This window comes from Lontra canadensis, unplaced genomic scaffold (genome assembly GCF_010015895.1).
Source record: "Lontra canadensis isolate GAN:19392208 unplaced genomic scaffold, GSC_riverotter_1.0 scaffold10, whole genome shotgun sequence".
Lineage (NCBI taxonomy): Eukaryota > Metazoa > Chordata > Mammalia > Carnivora > Mustelidae > Lontra > Lontra canadensis.
This window is the reverse complement of record NW_022631004.1, coordinates 17365973-17387613: the sequence shown is the minus strand read 5'-3', so window position 1 is coordinate 17387613 and position 21641 is coordinate 17365973. Positions and strand designations below refer to the sequence as shown.

The window sequence follows — 21641 nt, the reverse complement described above, 5'->3', positions numbered from 1 at the left end:
ATAAATACTCATGAAAAGCTGTATCCTAAAATATGGAATCCTTGTTTGTCCTGCCACCTCCAATTAACTAGGTGCTATAGTGTTAAATACCATATGCCTCAAAATAATACTGAAAATTGCAAAGACACCTTTCTTCCACAGAACTTCAGTGCAAATATTACCTAGTTTGTCCTCAACATTCCAAAGAAAATAATGGTATTCTTAGGTTTTACCAAAGAGAGGAGTAGACAGAATCAGAAAAATTAGTATGAAAATCTGGTGAGGTCAAGGAGAGAATTCAGGGTTTAAAACTTTTTTCTATTTTTAACTTCAAAATGTTTCTTTCACTTGATCAGTAACAACTGTAACCATGTAGTTTGCTTTGTCTGGTTTCAAATATACTTTCACTAGAAGATCACTGTAATTGAAATCCACTCAGTGGTGCTTCACTTTCGTAATTTGTTAAGATTAAGTAGTGTACCTTGCACCTGTTTTAATGATATCGCACATTGATAACATTTTCACTCATTTAAAGCCATGTTTACTGATAAAGCTTTAGCACCAAAAAAATTCTAAAAGTCAGTCTTCACACATTCAAATAACTTGAAAAAGTAATTGATACAGCTTAAACCCTGGCTAGCTCTGAATTTTAGAAATTAAGGTCACATAATTTTAAAATCACATACTTAAAAAAAGTTGGTAGAATACATTCCAGTGATGAAGAAAATATTCAAGGTCACTAATGCCAATTCAATCTTTGCTCCAATGTTCAAGACACAATAGGCTGACTTTTAAATGGACTTTGGAGTTTTCTTAAGAGAACGATGGAAACTTTATTACTAAAGATGGTAAGGTTGTCATTGACAAGAAAATCAGGGGGTCAACAGAGGAGGGAGGTGTCTAAATAAAAGTGAGCATCAGTAAGTTGTATGTGGGACTCTAAACTGACTTATGTAATTTCTCAAGACCCCCCAAATAAGAAAAGAGTAAGAGAGAATTTTGAAAGGAAAAAATAAAACACCCAAACAACCAAAGAGGTGAGACACAGCCATTTTGTTGGGGGGGGGGTGCCTAACTACTCAATGAGGTCATCCTATCTCCCGGAAGTGACACGTAATCACCTGCTTTGCACTAGCTCCGCCCCTTCCCTCAGAGGACCCGCCCCTCCGCCAGCAGCCGGGAGGGTGTTAGGGGGCGTTTCTCCAGGAGGAAAGCTGTGAGCTGCGACGCTGAGGAAGGGGACCCCAAAACGTCTGGCACTGCCCCCTCCAGGGATCACTTTGGACCGCATCACTCGGCCCAGCGGGATTCAGAAACGCCGAGGGGTCAACCTGATGGGTTTCGGGGTCAACGGAAGAGGGGAAGGGGAGCCCTGGCGGGGAGAACCCCCCGGTCCCCCGCCCAGCAGCTGAGGCACAGGAGGGCGGCCATCTTGGCCGGGAGGGTAGGGCTGGGGAGCTGCGGGCGCCGTGCGATTGGGGGGCTCGCCCGGAAGTGACGCCAACTACCCGGAAGCGGAGGGGGTTCCCTGGCCCACTCCCCCCTCGTTCGTTTGCTCCCCCGCTTCCTCCCCGCCCCCCTTCCTCTCCATTCGTTTCCCCCCCTCCCCGTTCCCTGCCTTCTTTCCCCCCCCCCACCCGTCCCTCCCCCCCCAACCTCCGGAGCTGGGAAGAGAGTCAAGATGGCGGCGAAATCCGATGGCGGTGGCGTGGGGGTGGGCTTCGCCCAGCTGCACAACCTGGACGAGGCGGTGGGCAGCGGCGGCGAGGAGGACGGGGAGCCCGGGGGAGGCGGCTGCGGCGGCGGCGGAGACGGCAGCGAGCCCGGCGAGAGCAGCTCGCTGCACATCTGCCACTGCTGCAACACCTCCTCGTGCTACTGGGGCTGCCGCTCCGCCTGCCTGCGCTCCCTCCTGGGCAAGAAGCCGCGCCGCAGCGCCGCCGCCGCCGACGGGGGGGACCAGCCGCTGCAGCCGCCCGCGGCCGCCGGCGCAGACCAACAGCCCCCGACGCCTGCCACTCGGCCGCAACCGCCGCCGCCGCAGGTGGAGCGGCCGTGGCTCGACTGCCTGTGGATCGTGCTGGCGCTGCTGGTCTTCTTCGGGGACGTGGGCACCGACCTGTGGCTGGCCCTCGACTACTACCGCAAGGGGGACTACGGCTTCTTCGGGCTGACCCTCTTCTTCGTGTTGGTGCCGTCGCTGCTGGTGCAGAGCCTGAGCTTCCGCTGGTTCGTGCAGGACTACACGGGCGGCGGGCTGGGCGCCGTGGAGGGGCTCAGCAGCCGGGGCCCCCCCATGATGGGGGCCGGCTACGGCCACGGCGCCGCCCGCGGCGGCCCGGGCGTGGGGGTCTCGGCTACGCCGGGGGCGCAGCGCCTGTGCCGCCTCTCCGTGTGGATCTGGCAGTCGGTCATCCACCTGCTGCAGATGGGGCAGGTGTGGAGGTAAGAGCACTGCGGGGGTGGGGGCGGGGGCCTGGGCTGCCGGCTCTGCTGAGGGCCCAGCGGGCGAGGCCAGAGACCTCCGAGTGCTTTCCGCCCTCGAGGTGCCTCGCAGTTGGGCCCCTCTGACGGGTCTGGCCCAGGGTCTTGAAGGAGGGGTTTGCCGCGTACTTTCCCTGGCGTCTCAAAAAGACCATCGTTTGATCTGGATCCCTGGCCACGCCTTTTGGCCCTGAGAGGCCCCAGTCCCGCTGTTTGTCTGTCTTCTTCCCTGGTTCGCACTTACCCGAGACCCTGCCTCAACCTTCCCTTTACTCACATCTCTGTAGACCTTTGTATTCCCGTTGTCCCTTTCCCCTGTATCCCAAGGTAACCAGCCGTTTTAGCGCTTTTTATCTGCACCCCAGCTCGTCTTCGGTGTTGGGGGGGAACCTTCCTTCTTCCAGCCGGTTTTGCACTCGGTTTTGTCCCCCGGTGAGACATCTTCCCCTCTTCCCCCGTCTTCTCTCCGCAGTGGCCTGTGTGGGGCCCTGCCTCTCCTTTTAGCCCTCCTTTATTCCACGCCTCCTCCCCCCTTCCTGCAATCCCATCCCCTGCAAATGACTCCAAGCCGCTTCCTTCCTTGAAGGAAAAAGGACTTTTTTTTTGGTGTGTGGATTAGACGTGCCCTTTTCTTGGTGACAGGTAAAATTGTGTAGTATATGGTAGATGTAAGCGTTTGTTTTTAACTCTCACCTCCAGAAAGTCAGTCGGCCACTTGGACACCTATTCTGGAGGAACATTGTTTTAGGTAGCCAGGTCAGTGCATAGGTGATATATGTTTACACAAGCCCCAAGCTTGGCCCTGCAGCCCTTTTCTCATTTGTAAATTTCCCCTGGTAAGTCCCTCAAAAACCACTTGCAAATGTTCTTTTGGCAACTAACCATAACTGGCTAAACTAGGGAGATGATCCGGTTAAAATCTTGGTACATCTGTGCCCTCCAACTTAAACCGGCTTGAGTGTATTCTGGAAACTGAGTTTGTAAGTAAACATTTGCAAGAGAAAAAAATCTTAACTGAAGATAAATAACACAGAGCTCTTCAGGTACATTGCCTCTGTGAGAAGACATTTTGCCTAGACTGCCCAGAGTTCTGCACCTACCAGGAGATTTTAGGTGCTATGCATTTCAGTTAACTGAGATGTACTTAGGTTAACTGAAGTAAAAGTTCATTGTGTTTTAAATTGTTTGTCCAGATCTCTCTTCACAGTTTTAAATAAAAATGTTTCCGAATGCATGGGATTGAATTAAGTCAGATCATGAGAGTGAATGCAAGAAGTTTGTCCTATAGAATTTGTATGCAAATTCAGGATGGGGGTCGAATGAGTGGTTCTTGATTTTCCTGGTGCTCCCAGGTTTGTTTATTGGTCTTCCTGGACTGAACTGAGCAGCCTCCCCCCGCCCCCCCCCAAGCTGTATTTGTCTGCAAATAATTGGTTTCCTGCTAAGTTTATAAGAAGGGGCTAGGGAGATAAAATAGGGAAAAAATGATTTATTAACTTTTGGCAGTTGTGAGGGTAGCTTGGGGTTAAGTAAAATTTTGAAACTTGTTTTGAATTGGAAATCTAAATCTAAAAACATCCCTGAACTCCCAAATCCTTATTGAATAAAAGGTAGTGTGTTTGATACTGGGGATACTTTTTTTGATTTCTTGCAGGTGGTTAAGATGCAAAAGAATGAAGGGGGAGAGGAACAAGAAGAATGGGGAAGAGAAAGGTTTTGAAAGACTAGTAAAATTTAACAGCATATATTTAGTAACTAGGTTTCTTCTAAACAAGCCAAAATCTTGTATCTCTCCCTGTCTTTGACTCCTAAGTGTAGGCAGTCAGAATCTTCTTGTCAGGTTAAATTTCCTGAGAGAATTGTTTCTAATGTAATCCATCCTAGATATTTATTAGTAATAAGCTTTTTGGACATAATGAAATGGAATTCGGTTTCACAGATTTTTTAGGCAGAGCAGTTTTCCCCCACTGACCTCAATCTTAATTGTATTTGGGCAAAGTAAGAAGTCTAGATTTTGGAACAAACTGAAAAGTACATTTTAAGTGTAAATTTAGGTTTTATAGTTGTTTAAAATTGCGTAGTGCATTTATTTCCCAGATCTTCATTGACTTTTCAAGATTTGTAGTGGTATACAAATATATTTTTAAGAGATGCCTGTGGTTTTAGTATGTTTAAATTGTTTTTCAAGATTAAAATATATGTCTAAATATTTCATAAAGTTTTGAAAGTATGGAGTATTCAAAGGTATGTGAATTCAGTTAAGTTATTCTAACATAGCTATACTTCAAAAGAAATGTTTGCTGAAGGATTTTATTTATTTCAAATTTTTTTTAGAAAGGTGGTTTTGCTTGAAATATTCCAGGAGCAGGGTCCGGTCTGTCCTTTACTACCTGTTAGGCATGGGGCTACATGGAGATCATTCATATGAAATGCTTTAGAGAAAGGTTTTTATCTTTGTTTTTGTTTTTTAATCTCTTGGCAAACAGTTATTTATCAGTGTGTATAACCATATGTCCTCTCAGTTTTTACTGTAAATTTTTTTGGATTACAGTTGTTCCCATAACTATATTTGCTACTTAAATTTTGTTATTTCATGTGGTCATGTGACAGAAAGGTTAAGGCCTAGGAATTATATCGCTGATTTGGGCCACATTTCTAAAGAAAAGACGTTGGGAAAGTTGTATTTGGTTAAAACTGATTCCACTAAACCACAAGTACCTGTCTCTTCACATCCCCCCCCCCCCTTTTTTTTTAAAGTAGTTACCTGACTCTTGCTTGGACAAATCTCAGTGCTTATTTAAGAGAATTTAGTTTTCCTTGATAGTAAGGTGGTAAGCTTCTCTGTGTGGTGCCTTTCCTGTCGAGATGAAGCATATTTGATAGCTGTTTACCAAATGAGTTTACAGAATATAAGACAATATTTTTGGCTAGGCCAGCATTGGAGCATGGAAAAATAGTTGTAGGATGATTTGGTTTCATGAACCTCCTTTTGTAGAATATTAGTGTGTGATTAAGGTCTATTTAATGCATGCTTTGCCCTTACTAATTACTTAGCATGTAGCTTACAGTGTAGCTTTATTTTTCAGGTGCTTTTCCCAGGGATAGAAGGTATATGAGTCACTCATAACAGGAATATGAGTCACACCAAGGCTTCGGTTTAGTGAAAGTGTTGTTATTAGAAAGTGTGATCATTTTCTTTGAGGGTTAGACCTTAGAAACAGTTTGATTCCATTTGCATATTTGCATTGTTGTAAGTTTGTTTCTTCAGTGTATTGGCCTTTCTTTGCTTCTGTGCTAACTTCAGAGGGTGGCCAGTGTGTGTTGGCAGTTCTTTGTAGTCATGAAGCAACAGCTCTTTGACTGAAATTTCATCTCATGTCATGATACTCCAGCCAGATCATCAATCTATTTATTTTTATGGGTGTATTTAAGCCCTTATATTTCACAAAGTGGAAGAGGAATTTATATAAAATCTTAATAGTATTAGCTTTCTTAAAGTGAACATCAGTCATCCTTTTTTTTGGGAGATAGTGTGGGGTGGAGAGTTGCCTTCAAGGGAGAAGAAAGAAAAAGGCATTTCACATGTCGTAATCGCCCCATCAAATCAACGAATAGTCAAAAGCTTTATTTTCCCCAAATTTTTATTTTCTTCAAGATTTATTTATTTGTTGGGGGGGGGACAGGAAGGGAGGGTGCACAGGGTGGGGCAGAGGGTGAGGGAGAGAGAAACTCCAGTAAACTCCTCACTGAGCATGGACCCCTACACAGGGCCTGATCTCATAAACCTGAGATCATGACTTGAGCCAAAACCAGGAGTCAAATGGTTAAATGACTGTTCCATCCAGGCCCCCCCTTCCCCATTTTTTCTGTTTTAAGACTGGCATAATGTAGGGACAGAACTCAGTGAATCAGCAGCAGATGTTTCTAGCCTGGTGAAGATGCTTTGTCTTTACTCCTTCACTTCCCCCGCCTCCCTCCCCCCACAATGTATAGGGATATTACACATATTAAGGGCCTTTGTTCTTGTTGAATCTTTTAGAATAGTGGTCCTTAACTCTGGCTGAGAATAGAATGTACTATAGCTTTAAAAGAGAAAAAGAATATACTGAAGGTCACAGGGTGGGATCCACGCAAGCTTATTTCTAAAAGCTCCACAGGTGATTATATGGGCAGCCAGGCTTGAGAAATACTTTGGAGCTGCTTCAGCTTACTCCATTTAGAAATTGTTGGATTTGTATTCTTAATTAATATGATGGAACAATTGGGAATGGAATGATGTGGTACTATTAAGTTTAGTTCCTGGACACAGTAACAAAAAAGACTTATCTTAGAAATGTGAGTATCTTGAAAAAGTATTTGGAGCTGTTGCAAGTGTATGTACTTATGGTACTCTTTTCTTCTTTGAGCTGAGTATGATCTTGTTCTAAAAGGATTCCTAAATTGAAAGCAGTCTTAAGTAAATGTAGCCCACTTCATTGCCTTGTGTGTGATCCAAGTGGTACTTTTATGATTATGTTACATGTAAAAGGTACATTAATTTTAATTTTGAAATGATTCTCAAGTAGGCTTGAGGTAAATATAACTGGGCTTACAAGAGGTGTTGGACTAAGTGATCTGTAATATTCCTCTAGCTCAAAGATTTTGTGATTTAGGAATGGCAGTGTTATTTTACAAATAAGGAAATTTTATTCGTATGGGGCCAGAGTAGCAGTCACAGTCAAATGAAGATTGTATACATGCATTTGTGTGTTGTGTAGGTGACTTTATATATTTGCTTATTACTAAATGGCATCTCAATATTTTAAAAATAAAATTTTTTTATCTGTAAGTTCAATGGAATTTTGGTTCAAAAGAAACTCACTGGGGTTTTTTGAGGGTAAACTTAAGAAAAATCGATCTGAGAAAAGGTAAATGTTTTTGTGTAATCAAAAAAGTCTTGTTGGAAAATGTTGAGATTTACCAGAAAAATCAGAAAACTTATGTGCTATAACGTGTCAATAATTAGAACAGTGTGTGGCTGGCAGAGGAATTAGGTAGATAGGTAATAAAGCAGAATAAAGAGTGAAGTAAATAAATAGGTTTGCAGGAATCAAGCAGGTAGATAATAAAGCATTTCTAATCCATGAATGGAAAAGGGGTTATTTAACAAATGATAGTGGGGTAAATGACTGCCCACATGGGGGGAGGAATTGATCTCTACCTTATATAAACAAAAATTCTGGAAGGATTAAAGATGGAAACAGAAGATACTAAACCTAAAGGAAAATGTAGGATAATAATTTTATAATTTTGCAGGGGGCAAGATGCTTTGATTCCATCAAAGAAAAAAAAAAGAGGACAGATACAACAGCATAAAGTTGTTCCCATCACCTGAAAAATCATAGAAATACATGGTGAGGGAAAGAGTTATATATTTAGATAAAGAGCCATCTCTGAAGAGTATTTGTCATTTTTGAGAGATTAGAAACAGTAAAAGTTGACATTTATGGTGAATTTTCAAGGGGAGGTGATGAAAAAAAATGGCATGCTTTGAGTAACATTGCAACTGGTGATGAAGGATAGGATTTCCAGAATGATCCAGAAACAAAGCATCAGACTCTGTATGACAGAAGTCTAGCATTCTGGAAATCTAGTAGGCACATGTCAGAAGTCACAAGCAGTTCATTTTTGTCTTTTAACATTATTTGCTTTGATTTTGCCAACTTTATCCAAAGTTATACTTATGTAAGTGATAAATTCTGGACTATTGCAAACTGTGTCTTACATGTTGCCATTTTCACCCCGAGCTGGTTGCTTTACAGTGTTCTCTCTGCAAACAAGTTTATGGCTAACACTTTAATTTACTCCCCATGATGTTCTGTTCACCTGTTTTCTTCTAGTTAAAATCCTGGATTTCTTACTTGTCTCAGAAAGTTAAAATTGGAAAAAAAAGTCACGAAGATATAGCCTCATATTAAATGAAAGGTTTAGTGACTTTTGACATTTGATTGAAGACAACCTACTATTTATTGTAATTGGAGGTTTTGTTTTGTTTTGTTTTGTTTTGTTTTTAAAGGACAAGACATACATAGCATCATATAAAGGGAACACTGGAGTTAAGAAATCATGGTTTATCATTCTGCAAATTACGAAAATAAGTCTCTGGCCTTAATTTTCTCGTATTTATTAAATGAGGAGTTGAAGGTAGTGATCTTTAAGGTCTCTTCAATTTTGAAAAGTTTATTATGCTATACATATTAGCACTCTGAAATTTTAAAGAAAAAATTTCATGCTCTGGTTAGAACAAATAATATATTTAAAAATGTATAGGTTTCCCAGGAACTGCTATGAAATTTTACCATATGTTATTTTGAGGTACTAAATACATTCTCATTATTTTCAATCACTTTGTTACCTGTAGAGGCATTTTATAGCTTTCTGTAGTTAATGTTAAAATTTATCGAAGTTTAGACTTTCTGAGAAATGTGTTAGTGCTGTTTACTAGCTGATTTTGTGAATTTACAATTTCAGCTAAAATTAGTCTTTTTAAAGTGCTCATTTTTTGTAATCTTCTGTTTTAAATTTTTTTACTGTTAGAATAAGCTGAAGCAATGCATATAAGTTATATATTTTGGAGGTGTTCTGAATTGCTTACTAAGATTAATTTCTTTATTGGGGAGGAACATCAAAATTGCCTACTGCAATTTATTATTTGATGTGTATGTATTCTCTAACTTTGAGAATTTAGTGTTTGTAAATTTTTTTTTTTTTAACTGATCGCCTCCATGTGAGTTGTGAGCTGTTCTAGGAAATAATTCTAAGTGAATTTTGTTTTTGTTTTTCTTAGATTAAGCTGTAGGTACTTCTTTGATTCCAGGTGTATTTCTGGGTTTTGCTTGGAGGACTCACTGAGTATTGTTACAATGACATTGATACATTTCTACATAAGATTCAACTTTAGATTTTTCTGTATATCTCATGTGGGTAGATCTTGGTATATTACATTATTTTAACACATCTTAAAACAAAACACTATATCCTAAGGTAACTTTGCTAACAAAGTTTCTTGTATATCACTTTAATTTTGAAATAGCAGTGGGTTTTTTTTGTTTGTTTTTTAAAAGATTTTATTTATTTATTTGACAGACAGAGAACACAAGTAAGCAGAGAGGCAGGCAGAGAGAGAGGGGGGGGGGAGCAGGCTCCCCACTGAGCAGAGAGCCCAATGCGGGGCTCGATCCCAGGACCCTGGGATCATGACCTGAGCCGAAGGCAGAGGCTTTAACCCACTGAGCCACCCAGGTGCCCCTGAAATAGCAGTTTTTAAAGTAAGTTTTTTATCAAAGAATAATTGACATACAGTGTTTCATTAATTTCAAGTATACAACAGAGTAATTTGATATTTCTGCTGTACATTACATTTCTGTGTCACATGTATTTATCACTGGAAGACTGTGCTCTGGATCCCCTTCACCTATATTGTCTATCTCTGTTTTCTGTATCTGAGCCTTTTTCTGTTTTGTGTTTTAGATTCCACATATAGAAGTGAAATCATTGACTTTCTTAGCATAATACCTTGTAGATCCATCCGTGTTGTCACAAATGGCAAGAGTTTATTTTCTATAGCTGAGCAATGCACCACATCTTGCCTATATATTCATCTATTGATGGATACTTAGGTTGCTTCCATGTCTTGGCTATTATAAATAATACTTTAATGAACATAATAATGCATATATCTTTTCATAGTGTTTTTCTTTTCTTTGGATGCATACCTAGAACTGGAATTGCTGGATTGTGTGGTAATTCTGTTTTTAAGTTTTTGAGGAACCTCCATACTCTTCCATAGTGGCTGCACCAATATGCATTCCTACAAACTATGCATGGAGGTTCCCCTTTCTCCACAGCCTTGCCAATACTTGTTTTTTCTTGTCTTTTTGATAATAACCATTCTAACAGGTGTGAGGTGGTATCTCATTGTGGTTTTAATTTGCATTTCCCTGATGAGTAGTGAAATTGATCATTTTTTCATGTGCTTGTTGGCCATCTGTGTGTCTTGGAAGAATGTCTATTTGGGTCCCCTCTCCATTTTTTAATTGGAATGTTTGTTTATCTTTTTTGATATTGAGTTGTAGGAGTTCTTTGTATATTTTAGATGTTAACCCCTTATTGGATATATCGTTTGTGACTATCTTCTCCCATTGCCTTTTCATTTTGTTGGTGGTTTTCGTTGCTATGTAAAAGCCTTTTAGTTTGATGTAGTCCTGTTTGTACAAAAGCTTTTTAGTTTTTTGTAATCAAAAATTTTGAGTGCAATATTTTGGTCTTCCTTTTTTTAACTGTGAGGATGCTATTTCTGTTTTATTTCGGTTATCAGTTTATAGAGCATGGACTATATATGCTCATTACCCATTTCTAGGAAGAACTTTGAGTACTCAGTTCACAGAAAGACAAGGAAGTTTTCTTTACAGCGCTCTTGGAAGGGAAGTAGAGTTGATTATTATTATTTACATTGGGGAGATGCTCTCAAGGAATCATAGGTACATGAAATAGAAGCTTTCTCTTTTAACCATTATGCTTCCTTTTCAGTCCATCTTAAATACACTGGACACATGAAGAAAGATGGCAAAGGTGAGGAAGATAACCAAATCCATGGCTTGGGAAACCTGCCAGTAAAATAGAGCTGGCAGGGAGTTAAGAACCTAAGCCCTTCCGGGCAGCAGACACACCCTTCTTTCTTCAACTGTGTTTCTTAGAGTGGTCAGAAAACATCTTGTATTTTAGGATAGGCCCAGGGCTAGTTGAAATGCAGATTTGTGGGCTTACTACACTACATACTTAAGGAATTAGAGTCTTAGGGAGTTGGGCCAGGGAATGCGTATTTTTTCTTTTCTACCTTATGGAAACTTTTAAGCATACAGAGAAGTAGAAAGGATAGTGTTTTGAACACCTGTTACCATCTACCTGGTTTCAGTAATTAACATAGATATATTTGTCAGCGTGTATTTGTGTGTATAACATATTATGAGGTTGCACCTCTCTATACTTCAAATACTAAATATTGAGAATAATTTTACATAGCTGTAATACCATTGTTCCATCTAAAAAAATTAATAATAATTCAATAATTTCTCCATAATTTTATAGAATCATGCAATAGCTACTTCATATTATTTGCGCATTTGCCCCCAACAATTTCTTTTATAGGTTTTCTCCCCTCCAAATAGGGATTTAGTAAAAATTCACACATTGCTTTTGTTTCCATAACTCTAGAACAATTCTCTTAATTTTGCTTTTTTCCCTCATGACATTGACTTTTGCAGAGTCTAGGCCAGTTCTCGTATGTTTTGTATTTTGGATTGCTTAATTGTTTTTTCCAAGAGTAGTCTGACTTACATGTTTTCTGGATAAACTTGAAGATGCATCTAGGTGGTTGGTTTTATTCAGTTTATCTATTTTCACCCGAAATACTGCTTCCTGCTTCTTATTTGCATCATATATTCAATGATGGTACCTGGTTTGTTGCATTTTTAGTGGTGCTAAGTTTTATCTCCTGATTAAGATCCTGACTGCCAGATTTTTCTGTATAAAGGTGTATTTTCCCTTTTGCAATCAGTAATTCATGGGGTGGTAGTTTGGCAAGGTGTCAAGTGTTCTGTTTCCTAGCAACCTTTTACCTACTGGCATTAGCCATTGAGAATCCCTGCCTGTTATCAGTTATGAAATTGTTGGTGTGAGGAGGGATTTGTATTTTAAATAAGCTCCCTAGCAGTTCTTACTGTCTTTATTTTTATTTATTTGTTTATTTTTAAAAAGATTTTATTTATTTATTTGAGAGAGAACGACAGTGAGAACATGAGAACATGAGGGGAAGGGCAGAGGGAGAAGCAGACTCCCCTGTGGAGCTGCAAGCCTGACTTCCCTGGGCTCCATCCCAGGACTCTGAGATCCTGACCTGGGCTGAAGTTAGAGACTTAATCTGCTGAGCCACCCAGGCAACCCTCTTACCTTCTTTAAAGTTTGAGAGCTATTGCTCTTGTGGAATCAGTACCTGGGAGTAAAAAAACAAAAATATGCCCTGAGGAACTTAGTATATGACTTTCAGCCCTGATGGGTTTTCAATGGGTTGTCAGTAGACAGAGTTTAAGTGCTGTTAGTTTTGGAGTAACAAAATTAAATGTGTCTCATGTGTTTCTCATATGTAATAGCAATCAACTGAGGTAAAGACTAACAGAGATATGTATAAACTATTAGTATGTATGACTAAAATTAAAGGAGGGTGGAGAAGGGGTTGAGAAATTTCTAAGGAGGAGAAGAAACTATATTGAATATCATGTTTTTACAAATACTGTCTCATTTAAATTTTCATGAGTTTTTGAGCCTGTTTTACAGATGAAGAAATAGGTTTAGAGAGGTTAAGTAATCTGAATTACTAGTAACTAAGTGGAGAAAGTTTTGAAGGCAGATCTCACTGATGGCAAAAATATGTGCAGTTTTCTTCATGAGATTTTTCTTGTAATGATCAGAAGTCTCTTCTAATTAATTACTTTGCTTTACTTTTGGACTTTGCTGTTTGGCTTATTCCAAGTGGAGGAATGATATTCTTGAACCACTGGGGCCTCTTGATGTAAAGCTAAGGTCTTCTGAGACCTCTGATTTCTAGTGTAAGGTATTAAACTCTGCGGAGAGTGGGGTAGGCAGTTAGTTGATTGTAACTGCTAATGTGATTCAAGCAGCTGAATAGTGCCATTAGGTGTATATCCTTAGGAAATTATTTTCTGAACTTCACCCCGATCTCTTTCTCAAAGCAGATGCACCTTCCATCCCTGTGATTTCCACATTACAGAAAGGACTGTGTAAGGTTGGCCACACCTGTTGGCCCCTCTTTATCCTTGCAGGTCCCACCTAATGCTGGATCCATATGTTGGTTCATCGGCAGCCCATTGGTCACCGAGAGCAGCAGCTTTTAAGATCCCTGAGGTTATCAAGCATTTGTTTCCAGACTTTGGCTGTGCATTGGAATCACCTGGGAGTTGGATAGTTGAGTACCATCATTACATATTATTACATATTATGATCCAATAGGTCTGGGAGGGCCTTGGAATCTCTGTATTTAAAGAGCCTGTGTGTTCACAAAGTTCCTCCAGCAGTGCAGAGAGATGAGAACCACAGTTGTGTAGGCTGTTGTTGTTTTTGTTTTTTTAAAGATTTTAGTTATTTATTTGACAGAGAGAGATCACAAGTAGGTAGAGAGGCAGGCAGAGAGAGAGGGGGAAGCAGGCTCCCTGCCGAGCAGAGAGCCCAATGTGGGGCTTGATTCCAGGACCCTGAGATCATGACCCAAGCTGAAGGCAGAGGCCCAACCCACTGAGCCACCCAGGTGCCCCAGTAGGCCGTTTTTTACCAATATTTGCTGTGGTAGTTTGCAAGGGGAAGGAGTTTCTGTTAGAATCACTTGGGAGATTTGTTATATACTTAAATACTGAGCATACTAGATCTAGAGGGGTGGAATGTATAAAGGAACACACCAGTATTTAAACAGTCTCTGATTGGACCTTACTGTTAGTTGGAATGGGTTGGTAAAAGTGTGTATTAATCAAATTGTAGCTAGATTTGCCACATATTGTGGCATACGGATTGCCATATACTAAAGATTTAGAATATTGTAAATACATTTAACATTAAAACTGTATGGCATATACTTGAATATTCCTTTGATTCAAAAGCTTCTTTGGAAGTTTGAAGTACTTCAGAATCTTTATTAACGTGAATTACCACTGCTGGTGTTCCAGAAGTGACAGGTTAGAATGGTGTTGGGGAGATTGATATTCTCTCTAGAGTGAATTTCATGTCTTGAATTTTCAGAAATGTTCTATTTGTTGAAATCAGTGCCAAGGATGGGATTCCTAAAAAGAAACTGGTGAACAAAAGGGGAGAAATGATCTAAAAGGTATTAAGTGGGTGTCATTAGAGATAGGAATGAAGGAAGCAGAGAAGAAAAATTAGGTACCTAACTACATTTTGCTTGATAGATTTGTGGGTAGAGGGTGGGTAACTAGGGGAGAGGATAGGAAGAGGTCCTACAATGTTTTGCAATGTTGGTAGGATATCAGTACAGTGAATCAGCAAGGACACCTAAAATCTGCACATACCCAAATAATATCAAAGAGGGCTCCATGCACTAGGATGGAGGAATGCACTGTGGCGGGGTGAGAAAACCTAGGCTCCTTGTAACTGGGAAGCTTGGGGTCAGAAGTCCTAGGGGAGGCAATTAGCTGGCAGAGATGGGACATGGAGTATATGGGCACGCACAGTGTAGATGGGACTGGATCCTCTGATTTTGGATCAAAATGAGCAAAACTCTCAAATCTGTCATTTTGCTTGGTTATAAGGAATGCAGCTTGGAGTGGTCAACTAAATAGTAGTTCTAAAGAGCTGTATCTATGGAGGTTGCTGCCATTTTGCCACCTTTAAGGCAGTTTTCATCAAAGCTGACTCTGAAGAAAAAGATTATGCCTTCTAGAAAGGAAATTTTATTTGCAAAATTTAAGCATGGTTTTGCTTAGACCTAGTAGGTGATGGTGTACGTTTGGATTGAAAGGAAAGAGAAGCTACCTAAAGGATATTACTCTTTTTGCAGATTAAACAAAAGTTGTTAAAACGAAGCTGAAGTTAAAAGCAATTACGTGGTAAATTTGGGAGAGTTAGTATATGTTTGTAGCATTTGTGGACTATATTTATGGTTTTCACTATTTGATAGGGCCCACAGAAATTTTAGGTAGTTTTTTAGATGTAGAAGTCTAGGATTAAATGAAATGGTGTTTGTCAGACGTGTTAAAGGATTTTGGATGGGGGCACCGTGAAGTTGGATTGTGTCCTTTTGCCTGTTTGGCATGTGCAGTTCACTATCTCAATTAGTGTTATGTTCATATCTAATGTAATGTGATACATACATTCCTAAAAAACCTCTCATTCTGTAAAAATTCATGCACTAAAACTATCAGCTGTGGAAAAAAATAGGATTAAGGCTAGACTACTTAAGACTATGAAACTTTGTAACCAAAGCACTAACAAAAACAATGACAATCCAGATAAAAGCACCAGCACAGTAGTATGGGTGACATTTGTACTCCACACTGAGATGATTCTTAGAATTTTATCCTGGGGCACGTTTATCTTTTATATGTAGAATCTTGTGGCTACTGGCTTCTCCTGGAGGCCAGTTTCACCATAATTAAAACTCTCATGTAAGGTGTAAGCTTCCCGTGTGTTCACATCACAAGATCGTGATAAGCATGATGGGTACTGAAGCCACTAAAGCAACCACTACTGTTTGTACCAAAGAAGGTAAGACTTTGGTAAGAGTCTTACCAGTTTTCTTAAAGTCTTCATTTTGTTTTTCCTTCTACTTTTTTTTCATGACTTGTGAAAAATCTTACCCTTGATAGCTTCAAAACATTAACCTGCTGGGAAGAATCAACTCATGAACCAACACTACTTTCCCTTTACACTATTGTCATTCCCATTTTGTCAGTCAAATGTGATGGAATTCATGTTACAGAAGCATGCATTTTGCCATCACTTACATATTTTTTAATCTGTGATGCTATCAAGATGCAGCTCTTGAAAATACGAAGGTTCTACTGTTTTTGGAAATTTCTAGTTTTGGAGATACCAGTGTTTCAAGGTTAAATGAACTTTGTTACCCTTCTCATGCTTTTTTGGCCCTTACATACAATAAAGAAGAGAAAAGGGTCTATTTTAATCCTTTTGAAAATTTTTGTTTCTGGAATAGGCATTGGATAGAATGTGGTAATGTCTTAATGTTGCATCATTTGAACTACACGTGTGGAGCAGGAATGCTTTTACATTTTGGTTCATTTGAGACGTGGTTATAGTGAGCTCTTAAATTAAAATTCATCTGAGCATACAGTAAACAGAAAAAGAAGCAACAGTAGCCAGTTGTCAAGGAAAAGACTGATGGCTAGAATAAACAGAGGCTTTCAGCAATATAAACATTCTGTTTTCGTAGAGCTTTTTTTTTTTTTTTTTAAGGATGATTGGGAGAATTTCTAAATTAAGTAGAAGTTAGTTAAATGTGAAAGGCAGCAAATATCCAACATTTATGTTAATGACTGTTACAGCTTGTTTCCTCAGTAACTGTAGTAACAAAAATTTCAGTGGCTTAACACAATAGAGATGTATTATCTCCTGTGGGTGGTCCTGACTGATAGTGGCTTTGACATCCTTTAGGGACTCAATCTTCTCAGTATTGAGCCAGTGAAAGGAAAGAGAATATGGAGAAAGCATAATCGCTTCCTAAAAGCCCTACCTTGTAGTGACACACATCACTTGTGCTTGATAGTCTCCTGTGAAGAACTAGCCCTGGGACTGTAACCACATCAGGGGAGGCTGGGAAATGTAGTCCTGCCCAGGCAACAGCTTTGTATCCCAGAAGAGGAAGCGTACATATGGGTTGACAGACTCAGAAAGAAAGAATCTATGCTTAGACCAGATATCCTTCAGATTAATGCTGTGGGTGTGGGTGTGGGTGTGTTTGTGTGTGTTGTAAATTGGTATTGATTAAAGTATAGAAGAGACAATTTTAGAACTTTGATTTATGTTTTAATTCAGTATTTTAGGATTTGTGAGACATGTCAGGCCTCTGTCTCATTACACCCTTTAAAAATGTAAAAACCAATAAATGAGGGCTGCTGGGTGCCGGGGGTGGGGAGGGATACGGTGGATAGGTTATGGACATTGGGGAGGGTGTGTGCTATGGTGAGTGCTGTGAATTGTGTGAGACTGCTGATTCACAGACCTGAACCCCTGGGGCAAATAATACATTATATGTTAATAAAATAAATAAATTAAAAATTAAAAAAAAAAAGACAAATTCGAAAAAGCACAATAAACTGCCATTTGGTGCGTGCAAAAGAAAATGTAAAAACCATCTGTAGCCTGAGGGTCATATAAAAACAGGCCAACCCTTACTTTAATTGGTCAGGTAAAATAAGTAACTTTTTAAATTAACCTTTAAAAACTAAGTTCAGACTTTTTTTTTTAAATTTTTTTTTTTAAGATTTTATTTATTTATTTGACAGACAGAGATCACAAGTAGGCAGAGGCAGGCAGAGAGAGAAGAAGGGAAGCAGGCTCCCCGCTGAGCAGAGAGCCCGATGCGGGGCTCGATCCCAGGACCCCGGGATCATGACCTGAGCCGAAGGCAGAGGCTTTAACCCACTGAGCCACCCAGGCGCCCCAAGTTCAGACGTTTTAAGTATGATCCATATCAAATATACTAAATTGAAATATAATGAAATAATACAAGTAGAGTTTTAAATAATGTTTTTTCAGGTGAAGTTTAGTTGAGGCAAAAATGGTCCTCATAAACTAAATAAAAAATGTTGGGGCCCTATATCTAACCCTTGGCAGTGTTTCAAGTTTTAAAAAATAGTTCTTCTGATTTAGGACAGTTTGGGGTCTCAGTAAGTGAGCACAGCTGATACAACTTGAGTAAAGCCATGTCCTGCCAATTTTGGGGAACTTTTTGGGCACTACTCCCCTATAAGAACCCCTGAAAGTCACTTGTTTTTCATCTGTTAATTGTAGAGACCTAAATATATGTGTAAAATTCATGCTTAGATTTGGAATTTTATGCTAAACCTTTATATTACTAAATTTCTAGATTCTGTTTGTTAATAACCACTGGGGATGGATTAAAACTAAAAATTCCTTTTAAAGTTGTTGAAGTGTCTAAATATGATTCAGTGTAAAACTCCAACTAAAATGTTTTCATCAAAGCATGTCAGTATGTTTTATAAGTTCTTATTGAAATCCATAAAATATTTTAAAGATAGAACCTATTACTCTGGTATTGAAGGTTTAACAATCAACTGTTGTACGATACTTATTCTTTTAATTCCAAATATTATTTAGGTTACATTTTCTGGTATTCTTTTTTTTTAAGATTTATTATTTATTTTAGAGAGAGCAAGTGTGAGCAGGGGAGGGCGGAAGGAGAGGGAGAGACAATCTCAAACTCCACTCTTAGCAAAGAGCCCTATGCAGGGGATCCCAGGACCCTGAGATCATGACCCGAGGCAAAATCAGGAGTTGGCCTCTTAACTGACTGAGCCACCCAGAAGCCCCTCTAGTATTCTGCCTTTAAAAATTAGGTTACTAAAACATTAAAATAATTAATATGTGTGTCATTTAGAGGCTTTTTGATAGTTAAAGTTCCTCCACATAATATTACCACCTGTTGAGATTGTATGGGAGTCTAGATAAAGTTCCTTGTTTTTCCTACAAAGCCAGCATCGGTCACCTGTATGGCTAAGTAATTAATATCTTCTCAGACTATTATACTTGAGTGATAAAACTGCAAATTAGAATTAGAATAAAAACTATACACTAAAACCTTTAGCAGAAGCTATATATGGTGTTCTAAGTCAGCTGCTCATTATGTGAGATAAAATTTCTGTCCTGTTGATCTTATTAATATAATTTTAATACTTTCAGTATATTTATTTATATTATCTAGAATTGGTTTAGTTTTTTCCTCCCACTATTCTGTTCATTGTAGCCGGGTGATATTACCCAGATTGAAAACAGACCTGATTCCCCAGTATTGTATAAAAGCCACTGGGTGACCCTGTCTGAGCTTGATCAAAATAAGTACTGTTATATCCATGCATTCTAGAATGTAATACTGCTGCAGATGTTATAATGCTTACACAGTGTTTAAAAGCTTACTCATAAGCCTTTTCAGTTTTTAATTCATACGTTCACTTTTGGGTGGACTCTGCAAAATTATACTTAGTGGCATTATAGTAATGTTAACACAGATCTTAGGGAACTCTTGTCAAGGCCAAATAAACAATGAATTCACATAATATTCTCGATTGACGCAGATATAATCTTGAATATAATTTAAAAAAACAACAAATAACACCTCACACCCATTAGAATAGCTACAGTTACAAAAACAAAACAAACAAACAAACACAAAACCAATAAAAATAACAACGAACCAAATGACAAGTATTGGTGAGGATGTGGAGAAACTGGGACCCTTGTGTGCTCTTGGGAATGTAAAATAGTGCAACCATATGGAAAACAGTATGGTGGCTTCTTAGAAAATTAAATGTAGATTTATATGTGATTGAGCAATTACATTATATACCCAAAAGAACTGAATACAGGGACACGAAGAGAGATTTGTACACCTATGTTCATAGCAGTGTTATTTATAATAGCCAAAGATGGAAGCAGGCCCAGTGTCCATGGATGGATGAATGGATAAGCAAAATGTAGCATGTACAGAGAATATTACTTAGCCTGACAAAGGTAGGAAATTCTGACACATGCTACAATGTGGATGAACCTTGCAGACATTATCCTAAGTGACATAAGCCAGTAACAAAAGGACGGATACTATCTGATTCCAATTCTGTGAAGTACCTAGATGGTACAATTCACAGGGATAGAAAGTAGAGTGGTTAAGAGCTTGGGGGGGATGGAGGAATAGGAAATTAGGTACACTTTCAGTTTGGGAAGATGAAGAGAGTTTTGTGGATGGGTGGTGGTTGTGCAGCACCATGAATATATTTCACACCGCTATACACTTAAAAATGGTTAAGGTGGTAAATTTTATGTTAAGTGTATTTTGCCACAGTTAAAAAAAAATCAACAAACCTTTCAGATATTTTCATTTTTTTCTAGGCTTACAACTTAAAGCATAGAAACATATGAACAAACAAACAAAATCTTTTTTTTTTCTTCCTCGCCCAGGACTGTTGCCAGTTTAAAAACCAGGAACAATACTGATGCTGTCCTCCTAGCTATCCCATTCAGCTATGGCATATGTCTTATTAGTGTTTTAGCCAGACTGTCCAGCTGACAACTAGTCTTACTTGTCTTACCTAAAAATATTTTAAAATTGGTCACTTCCAAAACACAGTGTGATCATTGATAGGTATAAAGTTAATCCTAGTGTTATCTTCCATGATGATACCTGTAATGTCAAATTTGAAAAAGAGTACCCCAGTGTTATGAAATCTGAAATAACTCCAGTAAAAAGTGGATATTATTTTAAATCAAAAGAGTACTTTTCCAAATTCTTCCTCCTATGGCATGACTTGTGGGCATGAGGCACAGCACTGCCTAATGAGGGCTGAGGGAGCCAGTAAAGCCTTCAGAGCATGCCTTCTAGAGCCCATGTGATTGGTTTCAAGCTTATCTCAGACAAACTTGGGCGATTATTTAACCTCTCTATCTGAGTTCCCTCATAGGTAGAATACTGCTTATTTTGGGTATAAAGATTAGGGACAGTTTTATGAAGGTTGTTTGAGAATTAGTAGCTAATACATGTGAAGTCTGAGAATAGCACTTGATATATAGTAAGTGCTCACTAAATAAGTGTTTGATATTAATAGCTTTTTCCACCTGCCCCAGAGTATTGAGGATTGTTCTTGTCATCGATAAGGTGTTCACCTGGCCAAATTTTCCTCCTTTATTGGTTATCCAACCCTCTTTCTATACCTATCAAAGTACCTTGCTTAGGTGTTCAAAGTAAATATCCAAATAAAGATATAATAATGCTAAAGTAGTTACAAATATGTATTAATATGTTCTTTTTTAATTTTTTATTAACATATGATGTGTTATGTTTCAGGGGTACAGGTTTGTGGTTCATTAGTTTACACAATTCATAGCACTCACCATAGCACATACCTTCCCCAATGTCCACAAATGCCTATTCTTGTTATAAGTGAAACCAAGGAGAAAACTATAGTCACTTTGTAATTTATTTACCTTTGATAAGTGCTGGTATAAAAATTGGGTTATGTATATTCAAGAATAACGTTAGGCAGGCATGTTTTCTGATATAAAAATCAGAAACATCTAGCACCAAAAAAAGCTAAAATGGGAGCTTTTTTTTAAGAAAAAATGTTGCAGCACCTGGCTGGCTCGGTCACTGGAGCATGTGACTCTTGATCTTGGGGTTGTAGGTTCAAGTCCCACATTGGAGTATAGAGATTACTTAAAAATAAATTCTTTTAAAAAAGAAAAAAGTTACTGTAAAATATATCATGCACGTATAAACTTTTGATGAAAAAAGAGTTCACCACCTTTCAGTTGATAAGGAGAATATTTGTGTATAAATGGTTTAACTATGCTGCAACCCTCCAGAATCC

General features: G+C 39.0%; 1 protein-coding gene across 1 annotated transcript in view; it reads left to right on the top strand.

The window, feature by feature from the left end:
• The first annotated feature begins 1614 nt into the window (after positions 1 to 1614).
• XKR6 (XK related 6) overlaps positions 1615 to 21641 on the top strand; it is a 294560-nt gene continuing 274533 nt past the window's right edge. Inside the window, exon 1 of the mRNA XM_032855735.1 lies at positions 1615 to 2424. Within this exon, the coding sequence (XP_032711626.1) occupies positions 1661 to 2424 (764 nt within the window). The 5' untranslated portion in view covers positions 1615 to 1660. The remainder of the gene's footprint in view (positions 2425 to 21641) is intronic.